This window comes from Trichosurus vulpecula, chromosome 9 (assembly GCF_011100635.1).
Source record: "Trichosurus vulpecula isolate mTriVul1 chromosome 9, mTriVul1.pri, whole genome shotgun sequence".
Lineage (NCBI taxonomy): Eukaryota > Metazoa > Chordata > Mammalia > Diprotodontia > Phalangeridae > Trichosurus > Trichosurus vulpecula.
Window position 1 is genome coordinate 40,563,178 of NC_050581.1, and position 14,381 is coordinate 40,577,558.

The following is a 14,381-nucleotide window of genomic DNA, read 5'->3' on the forward strand; positions in this document are numbered from 1 at the left end:
ACCTGTGCACTCCTGACCCAAACCCAGTCAAGCCAGAATTGGGGGTTGGAGAACCAAAATTTCTTTCCTATTATAAATATGAAAAATTTCTACCTCTCTGAACCTGTGACTATTAAAATTTGCCAACTTGGCCTTAGTTTCTCCTTTTCTAGGAGAATCTCAGTCTCCGGCTTCTACTCTCTTGCTTGCTTGGCGCAGAGTATGGTGGTAAACCTGTTTCCTTGATGCAGGTAACCAAAGCAAACTAACTTTGATGGTGTCTTCTCTTCCAGACCCCTGGCCACCACCTCTTCAGGTTCCCTTTCCCTGAGGCTTTCCAATGAGTTCTCATTCATTTGCCTAGCTTCTTATCCTCTTTCACCCTTCTGCCTCTGAAAATGTGTAGTGACATGCTATATGTTAAAGGTGAGGCTATGAGGGAAGCTTTAGGTTGAATAAACGCTATCTTAGTCAACTTTGATTCCCCTTTTAAGTAGGATCCCAAGCTCTTAACTTATACAACAAATCTAAGATGCCTTTTGATTCTGGCTGTAGATAAACCCTGGGCATTAGTAATAGGGATACAATCTTTTTTAAAAGTACATAAAAAGCCTTCTGGGGTTAAAGCAACTGCACCTAGTCCAATGAGTTTCTTCTCCAATTCATTCCTGGAGTCAAGTTTAATGTTTCATTCTGAATTTATGTTGGAAAGCCACATAGCTGCCAGATGTTTCCCTTTTGAAAAAATGAACTTTGCTTCCCAAGAGAGCAGTGGTTTCCACCCTATTTCTTATATCTACATAAAGCTGTAACCTATAAGCACTTGCATTTATCTGGTTCCTGTAAAATGAACTGGTCTTATAACCAGGATTAGCATGCTCTTTTTTTAGGCCTAGGATTATAATAGATTCTGCTAATGTTGGCTTTCTAGGGTTATATGTTAATTGCTTCCTGGCCTAATAATAAAATTTAGAGATTAGGAAGGGAGTGTAAGTTGTCATCCACTCTACTTTCTCTTCCGCTAGATAAGCAATTGGCTAAATAGCTCACATTTGTATAACATTTCACTTTTCTGAGTCTTTTTATTCTCAATATCCCCATGCTGCAGTGGTACAAATATTCTTCTTTTTTGATAGAAGATGGCACAAAGACTAAGAGGTCAAACTGACTTGCCTCTCTGCATAAATAGTAAACAACAGTGCTGAAACTCTCTTAATTCCAGTGCTCTTTGATACCATGCTTCCCAACGAATTTAGGTTCATAGATTTGGAGTGGGAAGGGACCTCAGAGGCCATCTAGCCTAACTCACTCATTTTATAGGAAACTGAGTCCAAGTTAGGTGACTTGCCTCAGTCACACAAGTTTGAATGTCATGTCCAACGCTTTATTATTTCTATCCAACTCTAAAAGCTAGACCCCAATGCAGATTAATTTTTTTTAATTTTCAGGTTTATTTTTAATATCTTTTTTTCAATTAAACATTTACTTCCTTTCTCTACTCCAAATAAAACAAAAAAGAAAACCTTCATACCAAATATGCATAGTCAAAGAGAAAATGCCCACATTGACCATGTCCAAAAATATCACATCTCATTTTGTCGAGTTGGGCAGTTCCCTAGAATCATGGTTGATCAGAATTCTTAAGGCTTTCAAGGTTGTTTTTTTTATTCATAATGTTTTATAAATTTTTATCCTCACTCCACTCTGCATCAGTTCAGTCAGACCTTCCCATTTTGTCATTTCTTACAGCACAATAATATTCCATTATATTTATATGCTATAGTTTGTTCTTCCATTCCCTAAATGATGGATACCCCATTAGTTTCCAGTTCTTTGCTTTGACAAAGAGCTGCTATAAATATGTCTATAAATGTGGGTTCTTTCACTTTTTCTTTGATAATTTCGGATATAGACCTAGTAATGTTATTGAGGGGTCAAAGGGTATGCCCAAGTTGCTTTCCAGAATGGCTAGAATAATTCACAGTTCACCCAACAATGAATTAGTGTGTCTGTTTTCTTGAAACTCCCCAAACAATAGTCATTTTCCATTTTTCATCTTTAACAATCTGATGGGTGCGAGAGTTAGTTTAGAGAAACTTTTTTTCTAATAACATGGTGCTACAGGCACACGGCAGTCATGATTATATAAGGAGCTGACTATGAAGATCTAGCCAGAGGTAAACCTGTATATACTGTCATTATTAAACCTCTAAATTCTAACAACTTAATGCTTTCCTTATCTTGGAAGAAAAAAATGACAGCTCATAATAATACATGTGTTTATTTTGAAGAGAACAGGTCTATGTCCTTCCATTTTTCCTCAGTTCTTTTCTCATTTCATCCATATTCCTAGACGCTTTCCTAACATTTATTCCTGTGGACTAGTACTGTAGAAACTTGACTGTGAATATCACTTAGAGTCATAAAAATAAATATAAATTATTCTAGCTTTTGAATTCTGATATGACTGTAGATCTTGATATTTATAACTTTGTTGAGGGGGGAATAATAAAGTTATTTAAATGTTCATTTGGGATCATCCAATTTTTCTCTTAGGCAATGTAACTTGTAGTCCAGAAGAATTCACTTGTTCCAGTGGTCGTTGCATCTCTAAAAACTTTGTCTGCAATGGTCAGGATGATTGTAACGATGGTAGTGATGAGTTGGACTGTGCTCCTCCTACATGTGGTGCCCATGAGTTCCAGTGCAGCACATCCTCCTGTATTCCCATCAGCTGGGTATGTGATGATGATGCTGATTGCTCTGATCAGTCTGATGAGTCCCTTGAGCAGTGTGGACGCCAGCCTGTGCCTCATGAAAAGTGTCCAGCCAGTGAGATCCAGTGTGGTTCAGGGGAGTGTATCCATATGAAATGGCGCTGTGATGGGGATCCCGACTGCAAAGATGGAAGTGATGAGATAAACTGTCGTAAGTAGTTTCTTTGTTATCTTGGTTCTCAACATGTCCATCTTAAAACCAGAATTGATGGGACCCACTTCACTAGCTAACCTGGTGGGAAAGCTTGTCATCTAGAGGCATTTCTTTCCTTTTCCCTAGCTTCCCGAACATGCCGGCCTGACCAATTTGAATGTGAAGATGGCAATTGTATTCATGGCAGCAGACAGTGTAATGGGGTCAGAGATTGTATAGATGGCACAGATGAAATCAACTGCAAAAATGGTGAGTATCATCACACTCTCTCACAGCTGGGTAAAATGGGCATAGGGCTCTTCTAATGGATGTTCTTTTCTGTCTGTACTCTGGATCATGTATAGCCAATCAGTGTTCTGGACCTGGAAAATTCAAGTGCAGAAGTGGGGAATGCATAGACATCAGCAAAGTGTGCAACCAGCAACAAGACTGCAAGGACTGGAGTGATGAACCTTTGAAGGAATGCAGTAAGTGAAAGGGTTTTAGGAGCTAGATCAAAGTTCAGAGAAACTTTAAAGTTAATTAGCTTTGATGGAGGGAGTCTTCTGAATATCTGGGAGGAGGAGAGGAGGGGAAACCTACAACAATTTATTTTTATTGCTGCTGTTTGCAAAACTCTGAATCCTACTTTCTCAAGTGTCTCATAAAAAATACCACTTATGAACTAGGTTAGCAGATTCTTGGTTATGTTAGCCAACAGCTGGTTTTCATGGATCTTATATAAAGCAGGGATCAAGTTCCTGGTTTCTTCTCCTTTCCCCTCCCATTCTCCCTTTGCTAGAAATACCTCTTGGCTGTCATTAGTTGCTATAGTGTACCTGAGGACACAATCTTTCATTAAAGAAATACATATTCCTGTAAGATAAGATATAATTGTAGGGGCAAATCACAGAGAGAAATGAAGACTTCTCTTCTTTCCAATACCCATACCATTTTTACTTGTAGCACTTTCGTATTCTAACTTGTACACATCTTATCTCTAGCTACACCCCCAGTAATCTTGCTTTAAAAAAATCCCTGCCCTTTTAATGTGCCTAAAATCTCAAATGACTCCTGGAAGCAGCCACTGAAATACTTACATGAAGAAATTCACACTGATCATTAGGACAAATTTGGTTTTTCAAATAATTGCCTAGAATAGACCAATAGTTAAGTGAACAATAACAACGAAAAGGTATAGACCAAATTCTTGTTTGTTTATTTCTCTCTGCAGATGTAAACGAATGCTTGGTTAACAACGGTGGATGCTCCCATATCTGCAAAGACCTAATTATAGGTTATGAATGTGACTGTGCTGCTGGGTTTGAACTGATAGATAGGAAGACGTGTGGTGGTAAGATTCCAAAAATCTACCTTTGCAATGGGCTTGAAAGGGAAAAAGACAAGGTATAACTAGTAAGGAGTAGGAACAGCAATACTAATTCTAAATTTCCCTCCTAGATATTGATGAATGCCAAAATCCTGGAATCTGCAGTCAAATCTGTATCAACTTAAAAGGCGGTTACAAGTGTGAATGTAGTCGTGGCTATCAAATGGATCTTGCCACTGGAGTGTGCAAGGCAGTAGGTAAATGAAATTTGAAGTAGTGTTTTAATATAGATTACCTTTGTAAGCAAGTGCTTACAAAAGGTACAATTAGCATATATGTCTTGGCTTGACATTTTGCTTTGACTGCAATCTTATTTGAAGGCAGTAAGTTAGTAGCTTCAAATGGGGGTCATAAATAAAGGTTCTACTATAAAAATAGCATGACATTTTCATCATGGCATGGAAGGGACCTTGGATTCTTCTAGGCTATGCCAGCAAAGTATAAACTTCATCATATTTCACTAACCTGGAAAGGTTTATAGAATGGTCCTGGGGTGCAAGAATATGGAGAATTTCCTCACCAGTAAGCTAGAGAATATGGTTTTGTTTTCTTGGTCATGGCAACTCATGAAAGTGTTCCCATCATATACAAAAACGGTGAATTGTTTCCAAAGAAGCCTTAACAGTCATTCCTCTTCTGGGCATCTTTTTGGGTTTGCTTTTGTTGATGTGAGTCGTGATTCAGTTTGAATCAAAGGAAGAGTTAAAGGTTTGTTCTTGATTAGTTGACATTCTTTCTATTACACTCAAATGGGAAAACCACAAGTGCTTGTGTTCTTAATATAAATAAATAGGAAATACTCAGAAGCGAAGACTGGACTGAAGTAAAAGGTGGTACTTAAAGTCTTCAATTATATTTTGGCTTAGTATTGCCCTGGGAAATAGATTCTTACAGTGAGGCTAAAGCCTAACTTTCTACTTTCAGGAAAGGAACCAAGCTTGATCTTCACTAATCGAAGGGACATCAGAAAAATTGGCCTGGAAAGGAAAGAATACATTCAACTTGTAGAGCAGCTAAGAAATACCATAGCACTAGATGCTGACATAGCTGCCCAGAAGTTATTTTGGGCTGATCTAAGCCAAAAAGCAATCTTCAGGTAACTTGTCCTGTGGGTCATTTGGCCATACTGAAATAACTGGGTTGTTCTATCACTGTTGGGATTGTTGGTAAGATAACTCCAAGGAAAAATATTGGTTTTAAAACTTCTTAGCATTCATATATATATATATGTGTGTGTGTGTGTGTGTGTATATATATGTATAGTATGATATTTGGTTATAAACCAGGATCCAATTTTGATTGCAGAGGATAGGATCAGGGAAGATAAATAGTTTAAAAATGACCAATAAGCAGGAATGTGTTGGAACCAGCTCAGACTGGCTTGTGAGAGCTAAAGATAAAGTTTTCAGTGTGAGCATTTATACCTCAGAAATTAGCAAATGCTACAAGTCAGGGCTCGATAATTTTTTTTTTGTTTATTGTCCATACTTAAGAAAGGGATATAGAGAAAGTGTTAATAATGCAGATTACACTTAAAAGTGTGTGCATGTACTTTTTTTTCCTCTAGAGAGCAAGTTTTAACATTTACCAGCACACCACTGCCAATAAGGGTCAGAATACCAAGCAAACTTACATTCCTTACCCTCACTAACCATTCTAAGAGCATACAGCCATAGCAGTGCTACAATTTCTTGTATTTATGGTGACAAGTTTTCCAATAATTCCTTTTCAGCCATTATCTGAAATTTGGGTCATAAAATTGGATTCAAATTCTCACTAATGAAAGTCATAGATGGCTTGTCAGTGAACTAGTTAAAGCTTCTAGCAACAGATATTCTGATGCCAAAATCTGACCTACAACATGATAATCTAGTCCAATTCAGGCAAAGACATAGTAATACTACCCGCTATTTTATGAAGCTTTTAACCATCTGAAGGCATAAATGTCCTGTCAAATTCTCAAATCTTATGTGACCCTGTTCTGTTTCAGTGCCCCAATTGATGCTCGTGACAAAGTTGGTAGACATGTTAAAATGATCGACAATGTCTATAATCCTGCAGCCATTGCTGTTGACTGGGTCTACAAGAATATCTACTGGACTGATGTGGCTTCCAAAACTATTTCAGTGGCTACTTTAGATGGAACCAAGAGGAAGATCCTATTTAATTCTAATTTGCGAGAGCCTGCCTCCATAGCTGTGGACCCACTGTCTGGGTTAGTTTCTAGGATTCTTTGTTAAGTTACCTGAAAACTACCATATAAAAGTAAAGTATGTTGACAACCAGCAGCTTCATGGTTCTTCTATACTTGGGCCTATACAGTTCACAATCAGTTGGTTCCTAATGAGTTTAATAGCAAATACCTACAGTATCTTCAAAGGTTACCTAGAAAAAGCACTGGACTAAGCTGGCACTTGATAAACTAATGTTGGCTGGAAGTGTGCCATCACTCTTGGCTTGCATGTGCTATAATAAAGCTAAATTGGTGCTATTTATTCTTATCAAGTGGTTTATTTCAGGTGCCCATCAACAACTTAGTTTTAAAACTATGACTTGAGCCACTTAGTACTCTTTCCTTTCATGAAAGGATGTTAAAAGTGTCTCCTACTTATTCCCAGCAACTGAAGGTCAGCCATAATTTCCCAGTTGAAGTATCTCTTATACTTCAAAATTCAGTCCTTTGAAAGCATGAAATTCATCCCTAGAGCATATCTCATAAGTGGAAGATGACTGATTCATCATGACCCATTAATGACCCATCTTTGTTTCATATGTAAACAAAGTACCAGCATTAAGTCTTGTGATAATAGGAATGTAAACTCTTAAGATAATTTCCCAAAGAAGTTTTTTTGTAGCATTAATAATGTATAATTATCCACCTTATAACTTTCAATCTAAAGAGTTCTTGGAGTTAGAATTCTTTCTCTTTAGGCTTAATACCCATCCTTGTGGAAACAAATGGCAAGACACCCTCTTGGTATGTGATTTTGCCATTCCCGTAGATCACTTGTGCCTTACAAAAAGAAACAGAGCCAAAGAGATCTTTCTCAGGGGTCAGTCACATAGCTGATGACATCTTAACTCAGGTTTTTTTCCCCTTAAAATGAGCAATCAATTAGGGAAGGGGTATCTAGATAATATTTAAGTGGTTTTTTAAGGGAATATGTGCTCTGAAAGATTATTTAGCATATATCTCCCTTGTATCAAATCCTGATGTGTCTTAATATAATATATAAATAATTAATGTTAATTATTTATAATTTTTTAAAGTTATTTTATATTTTATTGTGTCTTAGGTACCCAAGTATATAATGTAATAGTATCTCCAATCATATTAAGGAAATAGAGAATTATTCACTGAAATTAAACAGCCAACCTTCTAACTTATAATATATGAAACTGGTAGCTGATGCTTTATAGGGTTGGTACCCTAAATTCTTCTTACTAAACTAGTGATGGTTATGGTTAACATTTTCTTTACAGCTTTGTTTACTGGTCAGACTGGGGAGAACCAGCTAAAATAGAAAAAGCAGGAATGAATGGACTTGACAGACGGCCACTGGTGACTGTAGACATTCAATGGCCTAATGGAATTACGCTTGGTATGCCTCTTAGGTTGTTCTTTAGCTCTTTGATTCAAGGTACTAAAACTAAGGTACAGGACACCAAAATAGATCTGACCTCATAAAGACATGTTATTCTCTATTAAATCTGGACTAGAATTAAAACTTTCAAGTTAAGGCAAATTTGACCTGAGAAGAGTTGCCCTAATCATATTAGTATACTGCTAGTTTTTTAGGGGTTTTTTGTTTGTTTTTTTGCAGGATAGAATGTTGGCAGTTGTATAAACAAGAAACCTTTGTGTACCTTCCTTCATCCCTTCTAGATTTTTAGAGTGAAAGTTTGCAATAATGGGAACATTAGCATAGCTATCATAGTATGTCAGTACTCTACTTTTCCAAGTATAAATGGCAAAATAAACTTTCATTTAACAGTATTTTTTTGTTTTCTTAAAAATTATAAAAAAACATTATAGTAGAAACCATTTAGATACATGTAGACTTCAGATTAACATCCTTTGAGAATGGTTTACATGAAACTACTATAGGTACTCTAGGCTCATCTTATGTTGAATGCATTAGTTAACAATGTAACTCATTTTTCCTACCTAGACCTTGTAAAAAGCCGTCTCTATTGGCTCGATTCTAAGCTACACATGCTGTCCAGTGTGGATTTGAATGGTCAAGATCGTAGAATAGTACTCAAGTCTCTAGAGTTCCTGGCTCATCCTCTTGCTGTCACAATGTTTGAGGTAGGATTTAAAGTATTTCAACTGTTGGCTCAAAGGTGTAGACTCAAAAGTTATTTCTGTTTTTACCCCATTCTAAATGATTGGGAGAGGGGGTTTGCTGGGGAGCATTGGAGCATGGTTTCTTGGATTTGAGACTTTTTTCTCTTGATTTCTCCTTTGAAATCCTGGCATAAGAGTCAACTTTAATTCAAACACTCATTAATCTCATCTAATCTTTTTCAAAATTGAACTGAATATAATATATGCCTAAAGAATTACAGAGTTTTAGTTTTAATTCAAGGGCTGGTCATTTCTTGAATTAATATCTATTTCAGTAGTACAAACTTGCCACAGCATGATCTAGAAAACATTATTATTTCTATAGCTGTGCTCTTATGAAAGCCTTGGTTAGTTCTGACTGAATAAGTATTATTCATCCCCAAGCTCTTACATTTTTAGTTATTCTATGCAACAAGTCCTGCAGATAATACCAATTTTTTAAATTTATTCTAGGACCGTGTCTATTGGATAGATGGTGAGAATGAAGCAGTCTATGGTGCCAACAAATTTACAGGGTCAGAATTGGCTACTCTGGTTAACAACCTCAATGATGCTCAAGATATAATTGTATACCATGAACTCGTACAACCGGCAGGTAACCTCAAGATAAGTAACGTCTTTTAGTGACCACCATAAAGACAGTGTTAGGATAATCTGATACTGTAGGCAGACCAGAAGTTCACCTCCTTATTTTACTGACATCCAAAAAGACTTTCTATGCAGTCTGCTTCTGCTGTTATTCTGCCTTTGCACCATACAAAAATCCATATCCTGATAAATCTGAAGCACTTTTTCCAGAAAGTCCAATTAACAGCATATATTAATATAGTAGTATTAAGGTATGGCTTAAATGATTGTAGACTATTGGTAGATTGAGATTCAAAAGTGAAACTAGAAAATTTCTTAGAGGTAACAACTTATTTATATTACTATTATATATATACATATATATATATAATATCATATTAACAAGGATTATCTTGTCTTCCAATAGGTAAAAACTGGTGTGAAGAAGACATTGAAAATGGAGGCTGTGAATACCTATGTCTACCAGCGCCACAGATCAATGATCACTCTCCAAAATATGCCTGTTCCTGTCCCAGTGGGTATAATCTGGAAGGTGATGGCAGGGCATGTAGAAGTGAGTTTGTCTTCATTTGAAAATTGGTATTCCTGCTCTGGTGAATACTTGGCATGACTGTCCTATTGGCCCCCTCCACTGCCCCTCAAAAAACAATAGAAGCTTCACGCAATGTTCAAGTTTTCAAGGAATTTGCTGGGCTATGGATAAAGTAAAACACGAACTCATTTAAAAAGTACACAATATCTAAGAGCCTTTGTCTTTACATAGGACTCATAGCATCTCATAAGTAATTTCTATTGTATGAGGATCCGTGAGAATGTAAATTAAGTACTTTACAAACAGTAAGAGCCTTATATAAATATCCATTAGGATCTATTGGGGAGTGTAGTTCTGGAACCCAAGCCAGCCTCAAGTATACAACATCTTTAAAGTCATCATTTTGGTGAATCAAAATTGTATGAATATTTTCTAACCTGTAGGTTTCTAAACAAAAGTGTTGAGGATATATGATCTAACAAAGAAAGAACTGGTTTTGTCCTGATTCACCTAAATTCTTAACAGCCATATTGATATCTCAGTAAATGACTTTATCTCAAACTAAGAATTGAAGCTCTCAAGTCAGCTCAGATTTCAAGTGGACTATTGTTAGAGAAATGGTACAGTATTAAGATGAACATTTTACTACTTAAGCAAAGACCTTATGCCTGGACCATTCCACAGAATGACAAACTCACCTGGAGACACTATTTAAATCTTCATTTGCCAAAGAGTTCTTTATGACCTAGTCACAGCAATACCTCTTGGCCAATAAGTAGAATCAAGGAGTACAGTGCCAAATTTATGTAAGACATAAACTGTGATTTCTTAGAGGATGTGGCCTCCAGTGGAACATGAAGTATGTTCATAATTAATTTAACCACAAACTCCTGGCAGTTCTAAAAATGGTCTAGAATATACTGGGCAAAGCCTTAACTTCTTGAACTTGTCTCACATGAGACTTTCCTCTCAATGAAGCATCCTGGGTGCCTCAGACTTTTACCTTGCTCAATACTCTACATCCAATCCTTTTTAAACCATCGATGACTAGATGTTATTGTGTGACTTACATTGTTGTGACCTCCTCCTCCAGAAATAAACTGGACTTCGTGCCAAAAAGTGGAAAAATAAGTTGCTTGTATTGCTTGTCCAACATTAAATCATCTTGAGACCTGGGTTAACCAGGTTTATAATGACTTTGAAGAACTATGAAATAGAATGAGACCAAAACTTCCCAGTACAATATAAGTCACCAACTGCTATACCGATTCCTGGAAGTTTAAGGCTGAGTAATGTAAAATGATCCTAATTCTAAGATATATAGAAATACCTACAGAGTAAGAATTTTTTCTCACAACTCTTCTTTTACAAGGGCATTGAGAAATTACTATTGTCCAGTGATAAAAAGCCACCTTTCTTCTATAGCTAATGGCTATAAACATTTGCAGAAAGCCTAACTATATATAATGTATACAAAAACCATGAAAAATTATATTTGGGAAATATTAACTAAAAACCAATTGGCAAGGCATAAAGGACAAAGATTTTTTTCCTTCTTCTAGATGGACCCTGGCACATTCAAGACTTTAAGGTTCTCGAGAGTTCTGAAGAAAATCACTGGTCTAAAGCAAAGTAGATATTAGATACCTTTAGGTTGTTAGCTCCTTGAAGCCAAGGACTGTCTTTTGTCTCTCTTTATATCCCCAGCACCTAGCACAGTACCTGGCATATAAGAGATGCTTAGTAAATATTTATTTGACTGACATTTGGGATATTAAAGTTTTACTACTTCCTTTGTATAACAAATAGTAATAGACACAGTTATCTCAATTGTTTTTAATTCTCAAATCAGTCTCTCAATTCCCTTCAGTTTAGTGCACAAATGTCTCAAACCATCTGAACTGATATAATAGCACCAAAGATGTTATTTCCTTTTGTAGGAATTAATGTGACTACTGCAATATCAGAAGTAAATGTTTCTCCAGGAGGAACTTCAGCTGCCTGGGCCATTCTTCCTGTCTGTAAGTAACATGACCAGCATATCCTGCAACAAACACAGAACAAATTGAGTATTTTAAAAGATTGGAGACAAATTAAACCTCTTCACAACAGTTCTGCAGTGAGTGCTTTTGTACTGGAAATGCCACCAAGCTGTTAATTTCTATAACTTGTTAACTTGCCTTTGTGGTCTAATGTAAGTAACTTGAAACAAATAAATGTGTGTGTGTATATATAAAGCACATTGTAAACCCATTAGCCAGTTTTCCATAAACTCATATTTCTTTACTAGTGTAGAACATGTGCCTTGATGATCTTCAGGTTACAAAGTGTATTGAACTAAAGTGTGTGTGTATGTAAATTGTGTATGTATATGTGTATATATGCATATATACACACACGTGTGTGTGTGTATAGTTTAGCACAGTGCCTGGCACATAGTAGATGCTGTAATAAATGCATATTTCCTTCCCCTACTGTGCACTTACTAAGCTACTATTGGCTTTCTAGTGCTCTTGGCTATGGCGGCAGCTGGTGGTTACTTTATGTGGAGGAATTGGCAACACAAGAACATGAAAAGCATGAATTTTGACAATCCTGTCTACTTGAAAACCACAGAAGAAGATCTCACGATAGATATTGGAAGACATAGTACTTCCGTTGGACACACTTATCCAGCAGTGAGTAAACTTGAAGTTGCTTCCCAAATGGCTTAAAAGCCAAAGCTCACAAAGTGAGCTCTCCTTCTTTCTCTGCCTCCCTCCACACGTGCTCATGCACACACACACACCTGCACATACCCGTGTGTGTGTATGACAGTATTTTCTCAATACTCTTGGAAAGTAAGAACAAGTCACATTTTGTAAGTATTTCAACATACATATATTTGTGAATACATGCATATATGTGTGTCTGGTCCATCCTTCCCAATAGCTGTCTTAGCAGAGAGTTCTAGCATGACATAACTACTTATTGTATGCCTTTCTATGATTACTCAATCAGCACATAGGTAGTAAAGAGTTAGCATTAGTCCAACCAAGTTTTTATGCCCCATTTCTATTAGAAACCAGTTAACTTCTTATTTCACGGTAATGCTTAGAATTTGCCTCAGGTGCCCCCGGCTACTTTTAAACACTTGCTAGTTTCATCTGTTCATTCTCTGCTTTATTTTCCATTGGGAGAAAGGGGGAAGCAAGTTTTTCACAAACAAAATGCTGTCTGTAATATATAGATTTACTGTGATACCCAATAAGTAATTTTTTTTCTTTCCTTTCAGATATCAGTTGTAAGCACAGATGATGACCTAGCTTGAATATTTGGACAAGAGACAGCCCTTTCAATCTACACTAAGTCCTAAACTTTTTTTTGGATGGTAACCAAACCAGTGGCTGAAAAACAATTCTCTTCCTACCATCTGGAAGAATATGATTATATTATCTGTGTGGAGCAAGCTTGTTACTCGACTTTTTTATATTCTACTTTTTTGTAAATATTCTTGTCCACAGTTTAGTTCAGCTCTGGATGTGGTTACCAAATATCTGTAACCCTTGAATTTTTTAGACAGTATTGCCACCAATGGCCAAATATGCACTTTCCATAGAAAGCCATATTCCAGCAATGAAACTTGTGCTATATAGTATACAACCTGTACATAACTTGTATAGGCCATCTGTAAATATCCCGAAGAACAATCACTATTCTTAAGCACTTTGAAAATATTTCTATGTAAATTATTGTAAACTTTTTTTCAATGGTTGGGGCAATGGCAATAGGAGAAAACGGGTTACTAAGATGAAATTGCCAAAAAAAAAATTTGTAAACTAATTTTGTATGTGTGAGTGAAATCTTTGTGACCTCCATGGAGGTTTGCAGAGGGTGAGTGTTCAGCAAACCACTGTACAACTTTTTTCCACATGCTAAAAATTAAACCAAGCAGCTTAACGATGGCTTGTGCCTATTCCTATAGGGTGGGAGTGCATTTCATGTATCAGCACTTCAAGTGACATTACTTGGACTTAGGGAAAGCATAAACAAAGCTTTAAGGTTTAGTAACTATGAGACGCAGCAGCCTACAGACTTTAACGTCTTATGGCCCCAGATGGAATCCCATTAGTTTAATGCTTTTATTCAAAAAAAGTCATGGCACTTGTGGAATAGGGAGAGGGGTGGAAGTTAGGCCACTAAAAAAAAAAACTACCTAATTCTTCTTGGAAGTGATTTTGGCCTATTAACATTCTAGGACTAGGGCATGTGGCTTTAAAGTTTGTGTATGGTACCAAAAAGTGAATTCTTCATACAATTAGCTAATGGTTTTTGTTAGCATCCTTCATGGAGAATGTTCCTTGCTTTAGTCCATTTTTGACTAGTGATATCTGATCAAACCCATGCCTATTTCCTAGGAATGGTTATATTTTCCCGCATGCCTAAAAATTCCAGGGAGTCAAAATGAAGGCTATTTTACATTGGGGTGGGGGAACTACTTCATCCATCAGGCAAGAATTACAGAAACTATTTGACCAACTTGGACATGGTGAATATAGTCTGCTTTTCTGAAGCTTTATAGAAGTAGGATTTCATTTTGGCCACTACTGATCAGGATGTGTATAAAGGGTATTCTCAAAGACATGGTTGGG

The 14,381-nt window shown here is 36.6% G+C and overlaps 1 protein-coding gene across 2 annotated transcripts in view; it reads left to right on the forward strand.

Annotated features, from left to right (window-relative positions):
- VLDLR (very low density lipoprotein receptor) overlaps positions 1-13,694 on the forward strand; it is a 38,514-nt gene extending 24,820 nt beyond the window's left edge. For both annotated transcript variants that reach the window (XM_036738181.1, XM_036738182.1), the window contains 14 exons: positions 2,536-2,907; positions 3,037-3,159; positions 3,255-3,377; positions 4,124-4,243; positions 4,351-4,476; positions 5,204-5,375; positions 6,270-6,494; positions 7,763-7,881; positions 8,452-8,591; positions 9,084-9,225; positions 9,625-9,771; positions 11,691-11,771; positions 12,259-12,428; positions 13,025-13,694. In XM_036738181.1, coding sequence (XP_036594076.1) covers positions 2,536-2,907; positions 3,037-3,159; positions 3,255-3,377; positions 4,124-4,243; positions 4,351-4,476; positions 5,204-5,375; positions 6,270-6,494; positions 7,763-7,881; positions 8,452-8,591; positions 9,084-9,225; positions 9,625-9,771; positions 11,691-11,771; positions 12,259-12,428; positions 13,025-13,060 — 2,096 coding nt within the window. In that variant the 3' untranslated portion in view covers positions 13,061-13,694. The remainder of the gene's footprint in view (positions 1-2,535; positions 2,908-3,036; positions 3,160-3,254; positions 3,378-4,123; positions 4,244-4,350; positions 4,477-5,203; positions 5,376-6,269; positions 6,495-7,762; positions 7,882-8,451; positions 8,592-9,083; positions 9,226-9,624; positions 9,772-11,690; positions 11,772-12,258; positions 12,429-13,024) is intronic.
- The last annotated feature ends 687 nt before the right edge of the window (positions 13,695-14,381 follow it).